General features: G+C 33.8%; 1 protein-coding gene across 1 annotated transcript in view; it reads right to left on the minus strand.

Moving 5' to 3' along the window:
* LOC149804596 (rab3 GTPase-activating protein non-catalytic subunit-like) overlaps positions 1 to 1,226 on the minus strand; it is a 127,998-nt gene extending 126,772 nt beyond the window's left edge. The window contains exon 1 of the mRNA XM_089942055.1: positions 847 to 1,226. Within this exon, the coding sequence (XP_089798181.1) occupies positions 847 to 964 (118 nt within the window). The 5' untranslated portion in view covers positions 965 to 1,226. The remainder of the gene's footprint in view (positions 1 to 846) is intronic.
* Between the last annotated feature and the right edge of the window lie 20,413 nt (positions 1,227 to 21,639).

The following is a 21,639-nucleotide window of genomic DNA, read 5'->3' on the forward strand; positions in this document are numbered from 1 at the left end:
CTGCCCCATATGCTTGTAGCTATCTGATTGCCCAATATGCTTGTAACAATCTAATTGCCCCATATGCTTGTAGCTATCTGACTGCCCCATATGCTTGTAGCTATCTGACTGCCCCATATGCTTGTAACAACTAACCCATATGCTTGTAGCTATCTGATCGCCCCATGTGCTTGTAGCTATCTGATTGCCCCATATACTGTAGCTATCTAATTGCCCCAGACACTTGTAGCAACCTGTTTGCCCCATATGCTTGTAGCTGATTGCCCCATATGCTTGTAACTATCTGATTGTTCAATATGCTTGTAGCTATCTGATTGCCCTAAATGTTGTACATATGCTTGTGGATACTGTTTGCCTAAAGGTTGGTTTGTGTTGCTTACACGTGGTTATGGATGGATTTTCTATTGAATGTGTGTGCTTAGTATATTTTGTATAGTCCATTCTTGTCATTGTATATTTAAAGTCAGTATGCATGTAAATTGTCTCTTAGGGATATATTGGGCAACCATTATTTTAACCCTAATATTTTAATGCTGCATGTAAGCATAGAGTATATTATATCGATATACAGTGGGAGAAGGGGAACAGCTTAAGCATGTACTGGCCAGCCATTATGCATCTATATTTTAACACTATTTTTTTTAAACAGACATTTTAGAAGGAAAATAATTATGATTGCAGCACTGTGTAACTGACTGTTGAGTTGTTATATTATTGCTTGCAGTCGGTAAAATAGCTCCACTGAGGTAATATTTCTTATTATGTAATGTATCTCAGACTTCAAATAATTTGTCTGGCTTGGATACATAAAGAGGCCGAGTATTGGTTGGTCTACTCTTAACCTACCTTCACTTTTCTTGACTAACTCCTGTTGCTGGGGTGAGACTTTCAATGATGGAAACAAAAAATCTCTAACAGAGTCAATATTGCTGAAATGACTAAGTGGAAGCAATTGACAAGACATTATTATTGAATACAGGATCTGAGGATGGTTTTAAACGGAAGATGGAGAAATCCTTCGGAGTTTGTCAAATTTTGTGAGGTCCTATTTCCACGTCATAACACTTTTCACTCACTACTGTCGTTCGTTAACCGTGAAAAGACTATTTAAATACATGTTTAGACAAATGATTGCACATCTCATTTCATGCAATTGCATTCCAGCATAAGAAACATCAAAGAAATATTGTAAATAGATGAAAACAGAAATTTGTCATTTTGTGAAAACGGAAACGGAAATGTTATTTTGTACTAACACTCAATCGGAAGATCTCCAGATGTTTCTCCTATCAGGTCTCACTGGATAGTTTCGTATTTTGACACCTAATCTTTAAGGTAGAAGGCATGAACCTAATTATCACAAGCCTAGCATTTATAAAGTCACACAGAAGCTAAATCTGTTACGTGGTTTAGATTTACTTTGAGTCAGGCTAGGAAATAGGTTGGCTTATTGGTGACTGCCTGTCACAGACGAGCATTAGAGATCAAATGCGTTACTAGGGCTACAAATAAGCAGCCGACTTGGCTCACTTATTTACGTGTGTCTGCTAGAGAGGTAAATATATAAAAATCTAGATGTTGAGGGGTAATGAAAAGTATGCAGATTTGTTATAGTAATAGTGAACTTTATTCATGCATAAGGCACATGCTGATTCTTTCGGCTTCCTTGTCACAGGAAAATATTCAAAATAGCTCTTTGCTGTAAAAAAAAATGAATGTAAAATGTAGGGGTTGGTGGCAGTGTTGGTTCAGTATAAAAGCCACCAATTGCATCAGAAATTAACCTGATTGCTGCATCAAAATTTCACATGTATGCTTTCTACAAAATATATTGGTTTGTTTTTATTTGTATCTTCAGTGTAAACTTATTCTCATTTTTCTGCAATAGGTCATTGTCGGTTGAAAATTCACCAGATAAACTCTCCAGTGAGACCTTATATGTACTCACGGTACAAATTCAGTTCTCATAGTAAACCTATGCAAACACAATGATATTAAAAATTCAATAACTTCGAATTTCTGAGTGCTCATGATCAAACCTACATTTATTAGTATAGATGAAACTTATATGTCAGGTTAAGTGTAGAGAAAAGGATATCAGCCGCAGCATTTTCTGGACATACGTGTGTTCACAGCGGTTCGTTACAAAGAAAATTAGGAGTATCCGTCCATGAATAAAGGAATGGGGGTTATAACCTGTAACAATTTAACACTTTTTACAGGTTAGAACCCCCTATCCCTTGATTCATGAATGGATACTCCTAATTTTCTTTGTAACGAACCCCTGTGCATCTGTTGAAAAAATGTGCTTACAATTCCGCACCAAAGAGTAAGGTTCTAATTTCAGTAACGAGTGTTCCAAACTCGAGACCGTTAAAGGACTGAAATTCCATCAATACAACAATGTCTATTTTTTTTTATTTACAATTTTCGGATAAGCTCTCAAAAGATTCTTTTTCCTAAAAAATAACTTAGATTATTAACCAATCCTGGCCATCCAAACCCATATAAACTATTTCAAGACTGTTAAAGGATTGAATTTCCATTGATAAAACAATGTCTGCATTTTTTCTTCCATTTACAACTAAGATAAGGTCTCCAAAGAGCCTTTATCCTAAAAAAAAAATTACATTATTAACCGATTCGGGCCAGTCAAATCCATATATACTCTATTTTATGTTCCCATTTCTAGGCTGGTTCCATTTTTCGATACTGCTAGTACCGTGTCCATCAGTTCAATTCATGTGTTTATCTAAGTATCCGTTCACATACTGCGAAGATTGCGTCGTTGTTAAATGCAGTACATACAATTTTAAACAGAAACTCAAAATATTACTCAAAAAATGCTGGGAAACAGAGAATTGACAAATAAACAGTATATATCACAAATTACTCTAAAAATAAAACTTAAAAAATCAAAACAAAGTTTAAACACTTCTGAAACAAATGTAGCTACAAAAATGTCTTATTACAAGAAGTTAACAATTTAATGCACTTACACATGGATGGTTTGTTTCAGAAGTACTTTCTAATTAAATTTCAAGTAAGTTAGTATCTACTGAACAATAAACGAAAACTATTTTCGTCTTCAATAATATAGTTCAGGCATGGTACATAAATATATTTACTTATATTGATCCGATTCTGTCCACATCTGTCAGTTTCATTTAGACAATTCTGAGAAGACACTAAAAGTTTTGTCAAAGCTGATTTGTGTTTTTGTTTATACACGAATTTTAAATAATGTTCGGGGCGGAAATCAGTTATATATGTTTAAAGAAAGACAGTAATTCTGTCATTTATTGTTCGAGCCTTCTAGAACAGCATCGGTAACCATTTATTAAAAATAATGTGAGTCGTTTCTTAACCTGACTGTTTCCTAAACTGATCATTTCGCATCCGGGATGTTTCCTAACAATCGTTCGTAAACGGGATGTTTCGTAACCTGGTCGTTTCGTAACCGGTTGAACTTTTATTTTTGATGTACAGAAGTTATTCGAGGAATTATAATAACTATAAATATAACTCAAATGTAAAGAAATCAGTCAGTATCTAATGTAATAATGTAGCCCATATCTTGCGACGACTCATATTTCATTTTTTAAAAATACGACAATGATCAAAGAATTATATCTAAAAAAATATAAGGATCTAGATTTAAACAAACGTTGTGATCACCTATAAAAATATTTTTTAACAATCCTATTAATGTAAACAAGCCATAAAAAGATTTGTCAGTTTTTTTATTTTAAACAAACAATTACAAGACATTTCATCCTGAATTATATCGTGGGATACAGTTACTTTTAATTTAAAAAATGTAAAAGATAAACGAACTTCTTTTAATTATAATATTATTGCGTTTTGAAAAAATAGATAAGTAAAAAGAGAATTTAGTTTGAAAACTTTTTTTACTTAAAAATATTAAATTGATGCGGAAAAAATATAATAATAATAATAATAATAATAATAATAATAATAACAACAACAACAACAACAATAATAATAATAATAATAATAATAATAATAATAATAATAATAATAATAATAATAATTGGAAAAGATCACACTAAACTTTCAAGACATCCAAGGGATCACCATGGTGTTGTTTGAAACAGAAGACAGATCTAGCTGAAATGATTTCAGCGGTATAGAACCTGACTTCTCTTCTGATAAAAAAAGAAATCGTGCTGTAATCACTTTAACAATTGTCGTAAATAAGATGGTTAGTGCTAGAACAAGAGTGTGTCCATAGACGAATGCACTCTGTCTCAACAGAGAACTAACAGACATCTGGTCTGGTGTGTACTGGTCCCAGAATGAGAAATGCGGCCTTGGATATAGCACGTGCATGCTGGTACCGTTTCACGTTACCCTCTTACACAAACTTTACCAGAAGATGTAAGAACTATGGTAGAGAAGCTGATGAGGTAAATCGATGCGTTCTCTATGACTGATTGTATGTTGGGGTCGTTATGCCAACTTTCAACATTGTTGTTGGTGCGGATGAAACACATAAACATACACAGGCTTAATATTGGCCATATAGGATTGACGATCCACTTATCATTAACTTTGTTGTACGCAACAGCGACGAGCTCCTCTGAAAGGAAAGGCAACCCCATCAACTTGCGAAGGAACTTGGGGTTGCATTTTTAGTTGTGTGCCAGCTTAAGACCAAACTTTTTAATCTTTAAGGTAAACAGCCTGGCTGTAGTGGAAGACAACCGTACACTGGTACACCTGCAAACAGATGATGCAAGATGATAATCCACGGCTCTTGTTTTAAGTCGACCACAAAACTGATGCACGTGAATGTAAATTAATGACGACCTGGAAAACTGAAAGGCAACTTTCCTTATATCCACGAGCCACGAGGACAAAAACAAAAGGAGCATACTTTATCTTGGAAATACTTTTCAGAAAGCAATTTACGACGAAATGTACCGTCAATATTCCAACTTTTTTGCTTTTGCAAGAAGTTAAAGAGTTAAAACTGTTATTACCTAATACAATATCACGTTGCACATTCTCTTTTACATCAGCTTTCAGAATATAGTTTTGGGTAAAAAGTACTCCACCAAGTCAAAGGATAAGTCTTTGGGTTTTGCAGGACGGCCTTTCTGCCATTGTCGATTGCACTAATACTTAGGATTGTTGATTATTGGGTGACTGGCTTCTTAAAGGTCAGTGTTAGAACTGGCAGAAAGCACTGTCTTTTCAATGTTTGATGCTCCGGTAAAGGCATTTGAACTTGTTTGCTTGTCACAAACTGGCCACCAACGTGGCTTAAAACTGCTGAACAACGATTAGTTTTCCCGCAAGCGCTACACCATCACCATGTCTTGCCGTCTTTTTGTCATTTGACAGTATGTGAATACCTATCACTGGTATGCCTCTTGCGGTTACTACGCTTGGTTCCCAGCTCTAAGACCTGGCACTTCGTAAGGGCATTAGGATCAATACCATCAACAGGATCTTCGATGGAACTGCCTGCTAGGGAATCTTCACCAACATGTAGTGGTATATGGAACGACCGATTATTAATGCCGAAGGTGTTGTCAACTGCTCTGTTGTCTGGTAGTTTGTTGAGTCTGAATTGCTATACTGGAAAATCTGTTATTCTTTTTTGTTAATGATTTTGGGGGATGGGGAGGGAAGCGTCCTTTGAGATCCGAGGCTGCGGGTACAAATGACGCTGGCTCTAAATCTGAGTCAGAATTTGAGTCATTGTTGTCCTGAAACTCTGGTATTTGGTACATCTGTGTATATATATTTAGTTCATGCAATGGTGGACAGATGTCTGGTCTTGGTCAGATTCTGAGTGTCGTGACTGTTCTGGATCAAAGCTTGAGTATGCTATTACGTTGATGGGTCTGGACTGAATTTGTCCTGTGTAGGTAAGGTCTGAGTCCATCTTTTGTCACTGGCCAGGTTCCTGCTATGATGGCTCATTTACATCCAAGCTGTTGGTGCAGCGCCATCGATATTTGCGCTTGTCTTTAGTGCCGTCTCTACATGTCCTTTGTAATGCTATGTTTGCATTTGCTAGGTTGTCCACGTGTGTAAAAAGAACATATTGGAGCTCTTCTTGGCTTGGTGTAACTACAGATATGCATTCATTGCAGAAATCTGTCATGGGTATGTTGTCAGACATTGTGAAATGATGGCTGAGTGATTTAATATATTCAACATTAACTTATGACGATAACTAAACAAATGGTTTACATATCTGAATTTTAGTTTATATATGTTTTGTTGCACGTGTACACAAAGCCATGGTGTTGCTCAAAATAAACTAAAGTGAAGCGAAGATATTTATTAAATAAACCACATTCAACAATCTCATCTACATGTTCTGAAGCCAGAACCTTTGCTGTATTGTATGTGTTTTTATTTGATGAACTTCTTCTAATAATCTCATATACATGTGCATTATTTTTATCTTGCAATTTCAAAAGATATTTTTGTAGTTTAATTTGATACATTATTTGGTAATGTTTAATATAGAACATATACACTATAAGCATCACTTATTAATTAATTTTAGTACTACTTCATTATTTTGATTTCATTTCCATAATTAAAGTATTTTATCATTTGAATCTGATTTATTGCTTTTTAATATCTTTTCTTGCTGCCTAACACCTCTTACATTTGCTACCATATATAATCAAGTATTCGAGACTTGGCAGAAACCAAAGTACTTTGAAAAGACCGGTATTCATCTAAATGACGAGTGACAATTTAAGCTGTTCTGTTCATACTTGTCTTAAGCATTATTATTTCCTATGCATTTATGTACTTTAATGCCTTTGTACAAATTATTTTCAAGAACCATTTTAGACTCCCTGGATATATTTGTCTTTTTGATTATTTTATTGTACCTTATTGCGTCTTATTTTTCATTTTAACAAAACAAAAGTACTTGGTTATAATAAGTCGAATTCGTTTCTATTACATGCAACTAAAGTGAATGGAAATACATTAACGTCTAGAGAAATACTAGAGAAACGTCCCGCTTACGAAACCACATGCACCCCTTAAAAATTGGAATAAGCTTTGAGCAATTTACATAGCCGGGAAACATTCGAACTTCACCAAACCCAACTATTTAATAATATCATTTTATTCACTGTCAATACATAATTGTCTGCTTCGTGTACTGAATGTATTATTTACAGACTTTATAATTTTAGCAATACTTAACTAACTTAACTAACATTAATCCTTGTCAGACAATGATTGTTAAGCTTTAGAGAATTTTCCATTGCTCAAGAAAAGAAGACCGAGGCAATTACAATTTCCAACGACAACAAAAAGGCTATAATCCATATTTCGTGTGATCCTAATGGATCATCTTTTCTACATACCATAATTTTCGTTTCACCAAGGTAATAATCAGATTACTGGTACATCTATTACAACAAATTATACGTGGCTTGTTGGAAACCATCAATGTTTTCTGAAAACAAAACCAAATAGTCAGAAAAACTAACTAAAATACACATATATATCCACAGACTGTAAGGATGTTATCGGTATCTATGATTAAACTTCATGTTGCTTCAAACAGGGTATATACTCAGAACTATTATTACGAGTCCTCCGATGTTAAACACTGTGATTTTACTACAATGAACGTAAAATGGAGAACATTTAAATATTTTTAATTTGCACGAAAAACGTTAACCACACATCGTTTATATTAAAAAATATCAAATGCCTTTTTCAAAGCAATAAGGGCAAAGTAATTTATTTTTCTCTATTCTTGTTCGTCTTGTGAAGTCCTTTCTGTTAGTTGTTGTGTAATCTTGACAGGTTTGTCAATGGTCTTATTCTTGTGCCCTGGACAGTCCAGTTTTGTCGCGGCTGTTGTTGATCTTTACCTTTCTTGTGTGAATTTACAAAATTCCTCTGTACCTCCACTGTTTGGTTTGTTGATGTTTTGGGAACAGGTTTACGTTTGTTACTTTTCCATGTCGTAGTTCGTTTTAGTTTCAAGACTTTTTTGTTGCTGTTTCTTTATCTGCTGTTTTGATGAGTTGTGGTTTGAACGCTGCCGTTCTGCTGTTGTATATGCATCGAGAAATGTTCTTCAGTTTTTTCTCCCGTTGGCTTTCTGTTTTGTTTTATTTTGTTTTGTTTATTCGTTTGTTGGGTTTGTGTATGTGTGTGTTTGTTTTGTTGCCGTCTTGTAATTTGTCGATTTGTATACAACATATCAATTCTTTTCTTAAAATTTTGTAAAATTTTATATAATGCCTCAGTATCAATGCCATTGGGATAAAAGTATATAACCGATGAATCCAGTAACTTTATTTTATCAGTCTATTTATCTCTCCGTGCGCATATCGACTGGATTGAAAGTTAAAGGACGTAAAAAGTGACTATTTGTCTTCAAATGCATTGAAACAAAATAGAAGAACTGAGGATCCATACATTAGTTTTAATAGGAAATCGGTGACAATTCATTCTCATAGAAACCATTTAAGAGTTTGTCTACATATTGCCTGTTAAATTATTTGTTGCATATTATAAAATAATTTATATCCGTTGATATGCAGTCAGTATTATAATACAGACGGAACAATTTTGTTTTGTTTGGAGCTATTAAAATATGTACATCTAATAATATTTGAACACTGAGAGCACCATCGTCTATTACATCAAGATGATGGGGAAAAGCATTATATAGTTTCTGTCAATTTAGTTCTGACCGAAAATATTGCAAATTGCTATGTTATCTATAAGCAAGAATTTTCTTGCTTTTGTAAGTGTTTTGTGTTGTTTTTATTTGACAAGTTGAGGATACCCCAGTAAGAGTTAATTGTAAGGTCTATACTAAGTCATGAATGATTATATCATATTATGAAAAGAATGATATTTTGTTTTGTGAAACATTTTACTCCGGTTTTTAAGGCTTCATTCTCAGTAAGAATACGGGTTTTATTATAAGCAGAATTAATTACGTGATCTGGATTCATGTTTTCAATTCATTCAAAGAATCATAAATGATAATGACACGTCGGTATCTTTACGCCTGGCTATAAGGTATACCGTTTTTACGTGACCTATGACGGCAAGACGAATATTCCACATATTGGAGGATATTAGTCTATTTAACATGAACACAGAACTGTCAGAATACTGGATGATATTTACGTATAAAAAAAATGAGATATACGTACTCATTGCTGTATAAGTAAATTTGATGTGTAAATATTTTGAGGGGGTGGGGGTGTATCAAATATTTCATATACAGAACTATTCTTTGATACTTCGTCAATGCATGTCACATTTTTAGATTTAATTTCGAATGAAGAGTCTTCAATAACATTTTATGTGCTTTGCATCATTTAAATAACGTTCAAATTCTTCAATGTGTCTTTCCTGATCATGATAATAATAGTGTATGATTTATCAGCCTTTTAATCACAATACTCTGACCATTAATTATATTACGTATTTACTCCATTTCTTCCTTAGAAATATTACTAAAATATTGCTTCAAGGACCATCATGTAATATTTCGATGCTTCGATGTCAAAATATAAATGGGAGTGGCGAAAAGCTGATAATGTAATAGATTATTTAAATTTGCTGAAATAAACCATATTCTTTATTTCAAAAGAATTTGACGAGTCACACTTAGAAATTAATTATGTTTATTATTTACACAAATTTTGTTTTAAATTTCAAGCGTCTTGAAAGATTAAACATTTCCTCATCTAAGTAAATTTTATCATGAGATTAAGGTTTTGAATGAAATTGCAGTCCTTTAACTATAAGTAGAGTTACTAACAGTAAGTTTACGTATGCCTTTTATTTTTGCAAATTTAATAAATTTCAGATATAGTATACGAAATTTGATAACAAACACTACACGAATTACTTTGGCTACCAAAACCTTGTTTGACCCAAGTTTTGCAAGTAGCTGTACAACTATACTTCAGAGAGACCTTTTAAAAATATACAGAGAATTTAGTTCCTAATATAGCAATCTGCGTCGCGTTAACATACACATCCAAGCGGCCTATAACCGCGTGTCTAGGTCGACAGCAAGCTTGTTTTAACAAATTCAAAGGTTTGATAACAAGAACTCGGCGGAACTTTTGCTAACACAAAGAAATATTGATGGCACAACTGATATATTTAAACCAGATTATTAGAATTCTCAGATTTGTGCATTCCTTGTAAAACCGTAAAAATGTACCCAACCGATGAACCGTAGATTGATTCTCAATCAAGAAATATTTTAAAAGCAAGGAGCAGAGCACGCAACTTTGCCTACAATCGTGGCAAGATAATCAACTAGAATAAATTCAAAACAACTATAGAATAAAGTAAGCAACATAAAAAACTACGTTGAAAAGCATTATATGAAAAATGTCGATGCACATCTTTCAGATTCGGAGAAAAATGCTCATAAAACATTTTGAAAATTACAAAATCAACGTTGAAAGGGATAAATCCTTCAAATTTTCTTCCACCAGTTAAAGTTTAAAAAAATAATGCTTTTTTTGCGTTTGTATGAAAAAGAAAATGCTAACTCACTAAATGAATAAATGAACATTTTACTTCAATTTCAGCTATTGATGATAGCAGTGTTTCTCTATCTATTTTTCAAAAAAGATGCTCTGACACCCTAAACGAAATTACTATAGCTGAAAAAGAAATTAAAGATACTATTAATTCCATCTTTGTCAATAAAGCCAATGGGCCTGATAACGTGTCAAAGAATGCTTAAAGGCGTTAGTGAAACAATAATTGTTTTAAATCGATCGTTGAAGAAAAACAAACTTCATGATATATGTATTCTTGCGCACATTATTCTATTCCCAAAACGTCGATTTAAACAAGGTTGTAAATCATATACCAATTTCTCTACTTCGCTGTGTCGCAAATGTTTTTGAAAGATACATTTTTAAACAAGCATATAATTTTTTTCAGATAAAAAATCTTTTTTTTATTAGTATGAGTCAGGATCCGAAATGTACTATCGCACGTGTCAGTCACTGCTACTCTCTCTTTCAAATTTCTTGTATTTTATTTTGTGATCTATAAAAAGCTTTCGATCACGTTTGACACAGAGGCTTATTATTTAAATTCAATGAATACGGTGTTTCAGGTAATCTGGTTAAATAGTTTGAAAATTATCTAAGTAATAGAAACAAATGGTCCTTTTGCACGATACTTATTCACGAGAAACGACTATAGATGGTGGTGTGTCACAAGGATCCGATCTTGGGTCGCTCTTGTTTCTAATTTATGTAAACGATATTGCCGATGGCATGAGCTTTCTCGTCCGTCTCTTTGTGGATGACTCATCTCTGCATTATTCATCCCTTTACTGTGCTAAAATAGAGCCTGTCATGAAAAATGATCTAATAAAACTGCATAAATGGTCCAAGCAATGGCTCTTAAAGACTAATCCATAACAAATAGTGCAATGTCTTTAATCACGAACAAGAATGTAACAAATATTCCTGAACTTGTTTTAAAAATACTGATCTTAGGTTTGTGAATTCTGATCGCCATCTAGGATTAAATATCAGATGAACTTGACACGTTAATAGATTTTTTAAAAATAAAACAGCATCATCTCATATAGCCAATCTACGAAATCTAAAATACAAATTAGCAGGCAAATTTGGTCAAAACCATAATATATTACTTATATCAGACCCATCTTGAAATATGTCAGGATAGTCAGGGATGGAATTCTTTGATCGATTCAGAGAAACTGGAAAACATACAGCTTGAAGCGGCAAGAATAGTTACAGGACTTGCAAAATACACTAGCATTCAATCTCTCTATTTTGAAACAGGGTGGAAAAATAGTTTCACGACAACGTGTTAAGGATTTGCTGGAACAAGTAGTCATCAATACATTTTTTAACTTACTCTGACAAAAGAGAACAATATAACTTTGATAAATAAAATGTCGTAGTATTAATTAAAGATGAAACCATAAGATAGGTTAACGTTATACCTAAGCTCAATAAGGGGTATGATAACAATCTTCACATGTCAACGGATATGAACGTGATCAAGGAGAGACATAATGTTAGGAAGGAAAAATCTAATCTTTATTCGAGAATTGACATTTGACATTCCGTGTTTGAAAATAAGTGAAACAAAATTTAAAAAATAAAAATATTGCTGAGAACTACCTTATTAACTTCACCGAAGAAATATTCAAGATCAGGAAAGTTCTTTTAAGCAATAAAGTTAAAAAATTGAAGAATGTAAAGGAGAAAATATAATACGAACAAGAGTTGTCTCTATATGACAGGCAAGAAATTATAAAAAAAAGTTTCAAAACAGTTTGAAGATATATAGACTAAAAGTTTAGTGCTTGTTTCAGCGTACTTAAACCCAACTGCCATTTTAATTTTAGCGTTTACAATCCTGGCTGTCTATGATAGAGAATTTATTTAGGTTCATTTCGGCCATGTTGTTTTCAGATCCTCCACGAACAATTTGTGACTGGTTTTTGTCTAGTTCTTCTAATGTTGGTAGCATGTTTTATGCTGTCTAGGCAGTGTTGATAATATATTCTGTACGACCAAGAACAACATTAGTGACAGTAAATCTCCTTAGAAGATACCGCTCCTGCTCCTGACATCACCAAGTGTATTCAAGACATCATGCTATTAGCAATGCCTCGGCTTATGTGTTTGGCTATTCCAACCTGTCCCACGATCTACGAGTGAGGAATTGAGTAATATACCTTCTTGTAGTCAATACAATGCCCTCAACAATTTCAAAGCACCATCTTATCGATTATCACGTAGCTGGTCCTCTTTTTTCCGTCTTGACTTCCATCGATAGCCTTTCTGCTCTTTGCGAGAATAATCCCTTCTTATCTGGGTGGTCATATTTTGATAGCTGTTTGTGTGTGGACTGTATGATGATAGTGATGTCCTCTTCTTGTTCATCAACATCTCTAAATTAATCCTAGACCTCCTCTAAACACTGCATTTCTTTGTGCTTGTTGGGTTTGCCCAACAAGTTGCTTCAGAGCAGTATGGGTTCTTCTCTCTCTGATATAAAACAGTCGTTCTCGTCTTCTCCATTTAGTTCTTGGGTATGCCTGAAGTTCATAGGTTATGGCTTGCTCGTTTTTTATTTACTGTTTCATTCTGCTTTTGTATTTTTGGATGTTGTGTTCTTATTCCTTTAACTTTGGGCTTCAAATATTCGATTACTCGTTCTCGTGTCTTACATTAAAGACTGTAAGTTGTGCTACCTGTAGCTTGATGTTTTTCTTTTCTATGTTTTCGAATCCGTCAGTTTTGATTGCAACTGGTGTTTTCATGGTGGATGTGCTGCTTCTTGTTGGTGATTCAGCTGTGTTTTATACCATATTGCCTTAGTTTTTACATCATCTCCATATATCATTCACGGCCTCATGATTAACAGTCATTTATTGATGGCTATTTTTCATACTATGTTTTTGTCTAAAGGGAAACAATATTTACATTGAACTATAATATTCTACGATTTTAATTACCTCCTCTTAACAACAAAAACAACAACAACAAAAAATCACCACAACCCACCCACCCACCGAACTTGTCTTTAAATAAGCCACCTTCATCGTATCTCCTACCCCATAAACTACACTGTATAAAGACATCAGATATTAATTCATATGACGGAAGGAAACGTTCTCAGTTACATGTATGCTGATTTATTTGTAATATCTCTTCATTTTTCGAAAACATTTACAATTCAGTTTTGTCAGTACTTATTTGACTTGTAAATCGTGCCGCTCGTTTCCCGATAATTTGTTCTTACGGATTAGTGATATTACTTAGTTACTTTCTGTACCTCTGTCATGAGTGTTGGATGGGTGCCCTTATGACTGTGAGTCTATTTCTTTCATTGCTTGACAGTGTTGTAACTCTTTTCTGCGCCACTGTCATTCATGGCTCTTATCTGATATTTTTTCATGCTGAGTCTTGTCCTTGTTGTATTGAGTTTTCCTCTTCCATACGTATATTCATGTGAGAACTTCGTGAATATTGTATTTTTACTAGAGTATTTTTCAATCATTTCTGTTCCGAGAGACAGCTATCACCTGGTCATCAAGTCTCTGTTCAGAGGAAGATATGCCTTTTTCAAGTCATGAGTAGTGCATTCAGCCTCTTTAACTACATTTGTCTGGTCTACTCTTTATTTGTAAAGGCTAACAAAGACATTGTTATCAGCTTTAGTGACAACAAGGATTCAATGACAAATAGATAAATAGCAAAGCAGCCGATGGTAAAAAGAGACAAAACAGTATGACAAATGGAGACATATATCAGTTGTCATGATCATTAACAGTGTGTGTGTGTGTGTTACGATTTCATAGTCTTAAACTAAGCCACAGAAAGAAGCAAAAAACAGTAAGTTTAGTAAAATCAACAAATAATTTATTTCTCCTTAGCTACAAACTGAAAATTTCAGAGGAACTTATAGTACTGTGAATAAAATCTCAAATCGTTGTGTCACAAGTCCAAAACTATGATGTTCCGAGTGAATTACAATAATATTGAATGTCCTTATGTACCAAGAATGGTTATATTTCGCAATGATACATTCCAGAATGTCTTTCAGTGAGTCGTCAATAATCCCAAAGTAGTGTTTTAATACGACGAGACAATGAGCACATTGTTATTCCAATAGATAATTTAAATAAATCATCCCTTGCAAATTATATCTGAACATTAATGAAAGTGATTTCAGACCGATATTAAAATAGTAATAAATAATTTTGTTGACAAAACCATTTTTTTGTAACAAATAATTTTGTTGACAAAACCATTTTTTATATACATCTGAAGAAAAACAACCCAGCCATCTTAATGGAAACTTAATCTAAACTGTAAACAAGCCCAGACCTTCAACAAAAAATCAAGTAAACATCATGAAACAAATGATCCAATATAATTTCGGAAAGAAAAACAAAAGTCCTGAACTTAAATCCAAGTAAACACAATTTTAAAAAAATACATTAATCAGGTAGGCCCAAATGCCTACCCTCAATTACGAACAAAGGTCAAGCACACAATACAAATTAAATACACATAACACTGTGCGTGCGTATGTATATTTAATTTGCTTTGCTTGTAAGTTTAATTTTATTTTATTTCATTACATGATATTGTAATGTACCATTGTATGTTGGACTTGACCTTGTCCAAAGTTGAGTTAATTTATGCTTGACCAAAATTGACTTTTTTTTATTCATTGTAAACAATGAATATATAGCTAAATTATTCTCTATATGTATGGGTTTGAAATCAGTATTATTATTAATAGAATAAGTAAATATATTTATTTGGGTCAAAGTTTTGTAAATTCTAAGTGAATTATACATAATCAGATTATTGTTTTGCAAGCATCAGGATCATTCTAGAACGATATATTCCATTAAGGTAATGTGTGTTTTTTTTAAAATAGAAAATGCAAATTGTGATCTGAGGTCAAGTAGAGAACTATATATATATATATATATATATATATATATATATATATATATATATATATATATATATATATATATATATATATATATATATATATATATATATATATATATATATACATTGTAACTAAGAGGATTTTATCATTCGTGCTTTAACATCTAGCGCTTTCAAATTTCATTATGTTGTATCCAGTTGGGATGAATTGTATTATTGAATTCAAGTGATTATTTTCTCTGGAAATACAAAAGTGCTCTGATAAAATTCTTTGATAGAGACATTCACTGGAATTTATAGTGCATTCAAACCTGCAATTATATTTCTGTGATTCAACAAAGGACTGTTGGCACATCAACACACTAGGAGCTTTAACAAACACATCATCGCCGTCAGTTTTTTGTATTTATTTTGGACTTGTATTGAGTTTTATTCAGGATTTTAAATTCTTATGATTTGTGTCTGTAATTATTGGATTACGTTGTGATTGAATTCTCAATACCGTAAGTTCTTTTCTAATTTTCACATTGTATGCAATGGAAATACATTACTGGTTAACTTTTACTAAGCCTGTCATCTTTCACCTTTTTCTGTTATTTATTTTAATAGCATATGCTCGTAACAGTATGTATAAGAATATTTGCAAGTATCAAAGTTACATTATTTGCATTTCACGAATAAATTAAGGATTTGAAAGAATTAAAATGGTATACTTCTGAAAGATAATTTGATACTTCGTTCCACAGAACGGCAGCTGCACGCCTAATATTTTTTCTTCACTCGTTGAAGTTCAGATTAGTCAAACATCTACGTATTTGAACATCTAAAATGTATTTATTGTATTCACAAACACAGCATGTTATCCTAAGAATCCTGTTCAGAATTTCAAAAGTCTCTAAAGTAATCAATCAAAGTTCATTCACGTTCGATGTTGGCATTTCTGTCTGAAGCAAGAAAATATAAGGGAAAGGGCCTAAGTATGTGTTAGTTTAATGTGGAATCGTGGAAGGCCTAATGGAGGTCCTACAAAATACGAGGGCCTATGGTTATAGCTCAGTGGTTTTCAAACTTTTCTTCGTGAACTGCTTGAACATTGCCTACGGTCCCCGCGGACACTTGATGATTGTTCCTAATGTTGATTGTAGCGTTAGATAATTATAATGAATCTTTAAGCAAACCACCTGAGTGGACCTTACAAATCATTCGTTCGACGATATTTTAAATATGTAGTACCAGATCGGAATACAAGATACATGATGGGTGTTGTTTGTTAAAATGTTTTCAGGGAAGCGCCACCAGACACAAAACTAGTCAAATTTGTATATATAAAAACAAGAAATATTCAGAAAGAATACTAAGTTTACATGATAGACGGGCTAGCATGATGCAAGTATACGCAATTCTTAATCAGTCAGATAGTCACCAAACGTTAAAATTAGCTTGTGTGTAGTATTTCTTTCAAAAAGCTACAGTTGTACATCATTTAAGGAAATAAAGGTGGCCTATTGTAAAACACGTACGCACATATTATGTTCACATTTACCTTACTTATAAAAGATAGGCTTATAAAAGTTTTGCTCAGGTTTCAAGCATGCATTCACTCCCTTGATTTTAGGGATATTTAACTACTCCAGTGTGTTGGACTCAATTACTCGCCGATACCAACAAGAGTCTGCTGCCTCTGTTTCCCTGAGAAATGCACTTAGCTCCATTTTGCTCAGTATGTTAAAACCGATGAAGTGTTGAAAGTTACGTTAAAACCAAATTCATCGTAGAGCATATTTGCTTTTCGATTTGCTCATAGTTTGACTGATGTACTTTACCACTTTAAGTAAGACTCCCACACGTCACACGAAGAGCCAGACTTCTTTAATGTTTGTTTTGTATTCGTTAGTATTAGTTATCAAACTGAACATCTTAATACTCGGATTCATTATCTATATTCAAAATATCGTCTTGCAACATCACGTTCTTATTTAATTTTCTTTCGGCTTTCGCTAAATCCAACATTGTGAGGATCGTCATCTTCTACCTACTCTGTTATGTTGAAGTTGTTAAAAGTCGTTTCCATAACACTTGGGCATCCAGATATGTGTTCTTGGTTTCTTTCCATATGTCAAGAGAATTTTCAGATTTTCTCGGTTATGGTAAGTGTTAATGCTGCTTTTCACTAATTTGTTATTCAAGTACAAAATAATTAATTAATTAATGCAATGAAATGTCGAGAAGGCTACTCAGGCACGTAGCCTGATTAGCATTAGGAAGAACAGAAGTGATATCATCGTCTTCATCATCATCATTTTCATCATGATCATCGTCGTAATATCATTTTTACCATCTACAGTACCCGGCTAGTCTTTTGCTTGTAGTAATAGTACTAGAAGTAGTTGGTAATTGTTGTTCGACAATGAGAATTCACATAATACAGTTGCTCTTCAAAGAAGGAAATTCACTGTCAATATTAGCTACCAGCAGGTGGGGTGGGGTGGGTGAATCCTACAACTTTTTAGACAAGTCCTTTTTTGAAAATAAAGCTTCCTACGAAAAGATCACAGAATCCTCTAACTGACCGAATTGGGTTATTTTATCTTTGACGTTTGTGTTTGCGTTTTCGTTTACCTACCCTGACACTCACTGTTTGTCATCACCCCCCCCCCCGTCGTCACTACCCTCCCGCGCTGCTTTAGTAGCGTGGTGCAATTAAATCACTGTTATATCAATAATAACGCTAACCATGGAATCTCACACAGCTGAACTAGTGACTAGAGGCAATTAAGAAATATCTCCCGGTAAGTGATTCCGTCAAGCAAGAACTACAAGAGCTTCTGGAATCTCAGGTGGAATTTACAGAAGGTGCAGAACAGTTATTTGAACAGGTTACAAAGGCCATTAAATGTCTACTTCCCACGCTAAAGCAACTGCAAAAATAGCGAAAAGAACTAAAAAAAAAACCAAAAAAACAAAAACAAAGATTATACGATAACTTCCATGCGAAATAGCTGCTGCTCAACCATAAACGCAGTAACAAGAAATACTTGAGGGTGTTGACCAGCTTTGTTCTGAAGTAGCCGAAAGAGACGGTATCAGAACCAGAACCAGAACCACAACTAGAACCAGAACCAGAACCAGAACCACAACTAGAACCAGAACCAGAATCAGAACCAGAACCAGAACCAGAACTAGACCAGAACCAGAACCAGAACCAGAAGAAGCAAGAGATAAAACTACGCCGATTGAAAAATTTACTGAAGAGAATATCAAACATAACAAAATTCTACAGCATGGATAAAGTAGCTGGGTTTGCCGTGCACAGTTTTGATCACAGAGAGAAAGTTTTGAAACCCGAGTACCATGATTATAATGTAGGTCGTGAAGTCCGGTACAAATGGATATTTCGCATACACTACGATGTTGATAAGGCTCGAAATAGTGATACAAGATATCTTACATTTGTCAATAATATAGATAAATATCTTGCATATTTACAGCAACCACAGTTACGAGTTACACAACACTTTACAAACGCGAAACGAGGAAACGGTTTAATGGATCTAAGACGTCAAAAACTAAATGAGCTTGCAGAAGCAGTTAAAGATACCGGATCTTCTATCAAAGACGTTGCTGAACTGGAAAAAATTAAGATTTCCAATAAGAGTGAAGACACTAATCGAAGAGATTTTATACGAATCAAAATATAAAAATACAAAAATATGGAGCTTTGATAGAGATCGTTGATCATAATACACACGCGTGGACTTCGGACAGAACATTATTTCCACGAAATCGAACCGTTAAATTTTATGACGATGATATGTTTGATTTTATCAGAAATATCAGTAAGAGTGACCCTGTATCTGTGTCGTTGTTTTAAAGTTCAGAATCTGTAAACTATGATCAGTTTGTACGGACTAATGGAGATATTTATCGTGCAGAATCTTTTTATAACGAAACGAAAAATCTTGCGTTGAAATACACGAACGATACAGAATTTATAGAACGATTCTCAATAATTGCTTCATCGTTACGTCAGTTGCTGGTCACTTTGCTCAAAAGAAAAATTCATGGAAACTCACACGATTGGAATTTCTTGAAGATATCCACACAGTTTTGTGGAATACTGGCATGACGAATTGTGGAATACTAAATGCAGTTATAAGGATGTTATATAAGTTGATATTGTTGCATGTTATCCTGGATGTTATATAAGTTGATATTGTTGCATGTTATCCTGGATGTTATATAAGTTGATATTGTTGCATGTTATCCTGGATGTTATATAAGTTGATATTGTTGCATGTTATCCTGGATATTTTCTTGGAATGGGAGAGTGTTCTGAATATTTTAAGCGGAATGGACATCCAACACACGAGATGACCAGAGTTGTGATAAATGGACACTTACCAGATTTTAACTTAACTGGACTTTCATGTATTGAGTCATTCGAGTTTACACATAATCTTAATCTGATTGTGTATGTCCGGTTTGGGAGACATTTTAACAAACACGGTTGGGCTCAGATAGTTTTATTACGATATATATTTGATGTAAAAATATTACTATCGTTGGTTTAAGTGAAGCAATAATATATCGTATTGTCTGCAAGTTTGGTCACAAAACAGTTGAAATATTCCCCTGATGAAAATTCGGATGATACCGATCTCGAAAATAAACTCGCAAAAGATGTTGGCAGAAAAATAATTGGTAAATTTACACAAGGAGGATCATATGATCAGAAACGACATTGTACAAGATTAATCGGGTGGTCTGGTCGGCTAAGTCATGAGCCAACGCGGCTCAACTACGGTTCTATAAGAATTGAATTATTTGATTGTATCATATATCAACAAATACATCAATTGCAAAAGGGTCATGTCCAACCGTATTTACGCCGCTTGAAGGTTAGTTATGGTGAGTTTGTTTTTTTTATTTTTAAAGAATAAATTGTCTGTTGCTTAAGTTTGATACTGTTTTAGATAGTTTTACTTATAGCACCAATATCGGCTATACTGGAGCTTAAAATCAGGTTTCCGAGAATAGCTTAGGACATGATGTGTGATGTATTTTGTTTGGAACTTTTCTTTTACTAACGCTTGCCCTTAAAATCTATATGACATAAACTTAAATAAGTAAACGCAAAATTAACAATTCTAAACTTTCAAAGGTGGAAATATGTGATTAGAATTATTTAAGGTTTTGAAATACAAATAAGCACAGTTTAGACTGCAAGTGTCAAAGGTATTTTATTATCCTGTTTTTACCAATTTAGTGAATGTACCCGGAAAAAGACCGGATCACAAAAAAAAAAACTTACATTACCACTATATGTTAATTTTGCTATCTTGCTTCTATAACTCAGCAATTTATTATATGACAATCAGCATTTCATTATACTAATAAGGTTAGATCAATATTTAGATTTTTTGTTTTTCTTGATTCTGGAATACATAGTTTTCGAAATATTTGCCAATATTATTCATCGGGAAAGGCAAATAATCATGCGCTTTAATGATTTACCTGCCCTTTTGTACTTAGTACAGCTTAAGAATGTAAGAATATGTTATCCTAATTTAAAAAGATGGTTTTGCTTTTGTTTTTGTCACCAAACCTCAACGCACTAGTTACGGACATTCTGAAAGAACACATTATCAAATTTTGCCACGCTCTCCTCCAAGCACTGACTTAGTTCGAAGTCATATTTAGCTAAAATCTCATTATTGAAGACTTGCAGAGGCTCAGGTTTTGAACGCTGAAATATGGTTTAACTTGCAATTTTCCTGTCTGTGAACAAAATACCCGAACGTAAATATAAAAAGGCATTTAATAATTGAATAATCTGACTGAGACAGTCGGCATAGATGCATTGGGATTACTTTCAGAGGATGCACTGATGTACTGTTATTTAATAAAGAACTTCGTTGACCAAAGTGGTTAGAGCGTCTGCCTCGGATACAGGAGGTCGCGGGTTCGAACCACAGCAGAGTCATACCAAAGAATTTAAAAAATGGTAGTAGAGCTGCATCGCCTAGCCTTCGGCATTAAGAGGTTAATGTTAGGACTGGCCGGTCTGGTGTCAGGATAATGTAACTGGGTGTGACATGATGCTACATGTCTGCCTCATGATGCCCCGGTGCCAGACATCACTATAAACTGCCACGGTGACAGA

The sequence above is a fragment of the Sinohyriopsis cumingii genome, chromosome 2, assembly GCF_028554795.1.
Source record: "Sinohyriopsis cumingii isolate HCF-2022 chromosome 2, ASM2855479v2, whole genome shotgun sequence".
Taxonomy (NCBI): Eukaryota; Metazoa; Mollusca; class Bivalvia; order Unionida; family Unionidae; genus Sinohyriopsis; species Sinohyriopsis cumingii.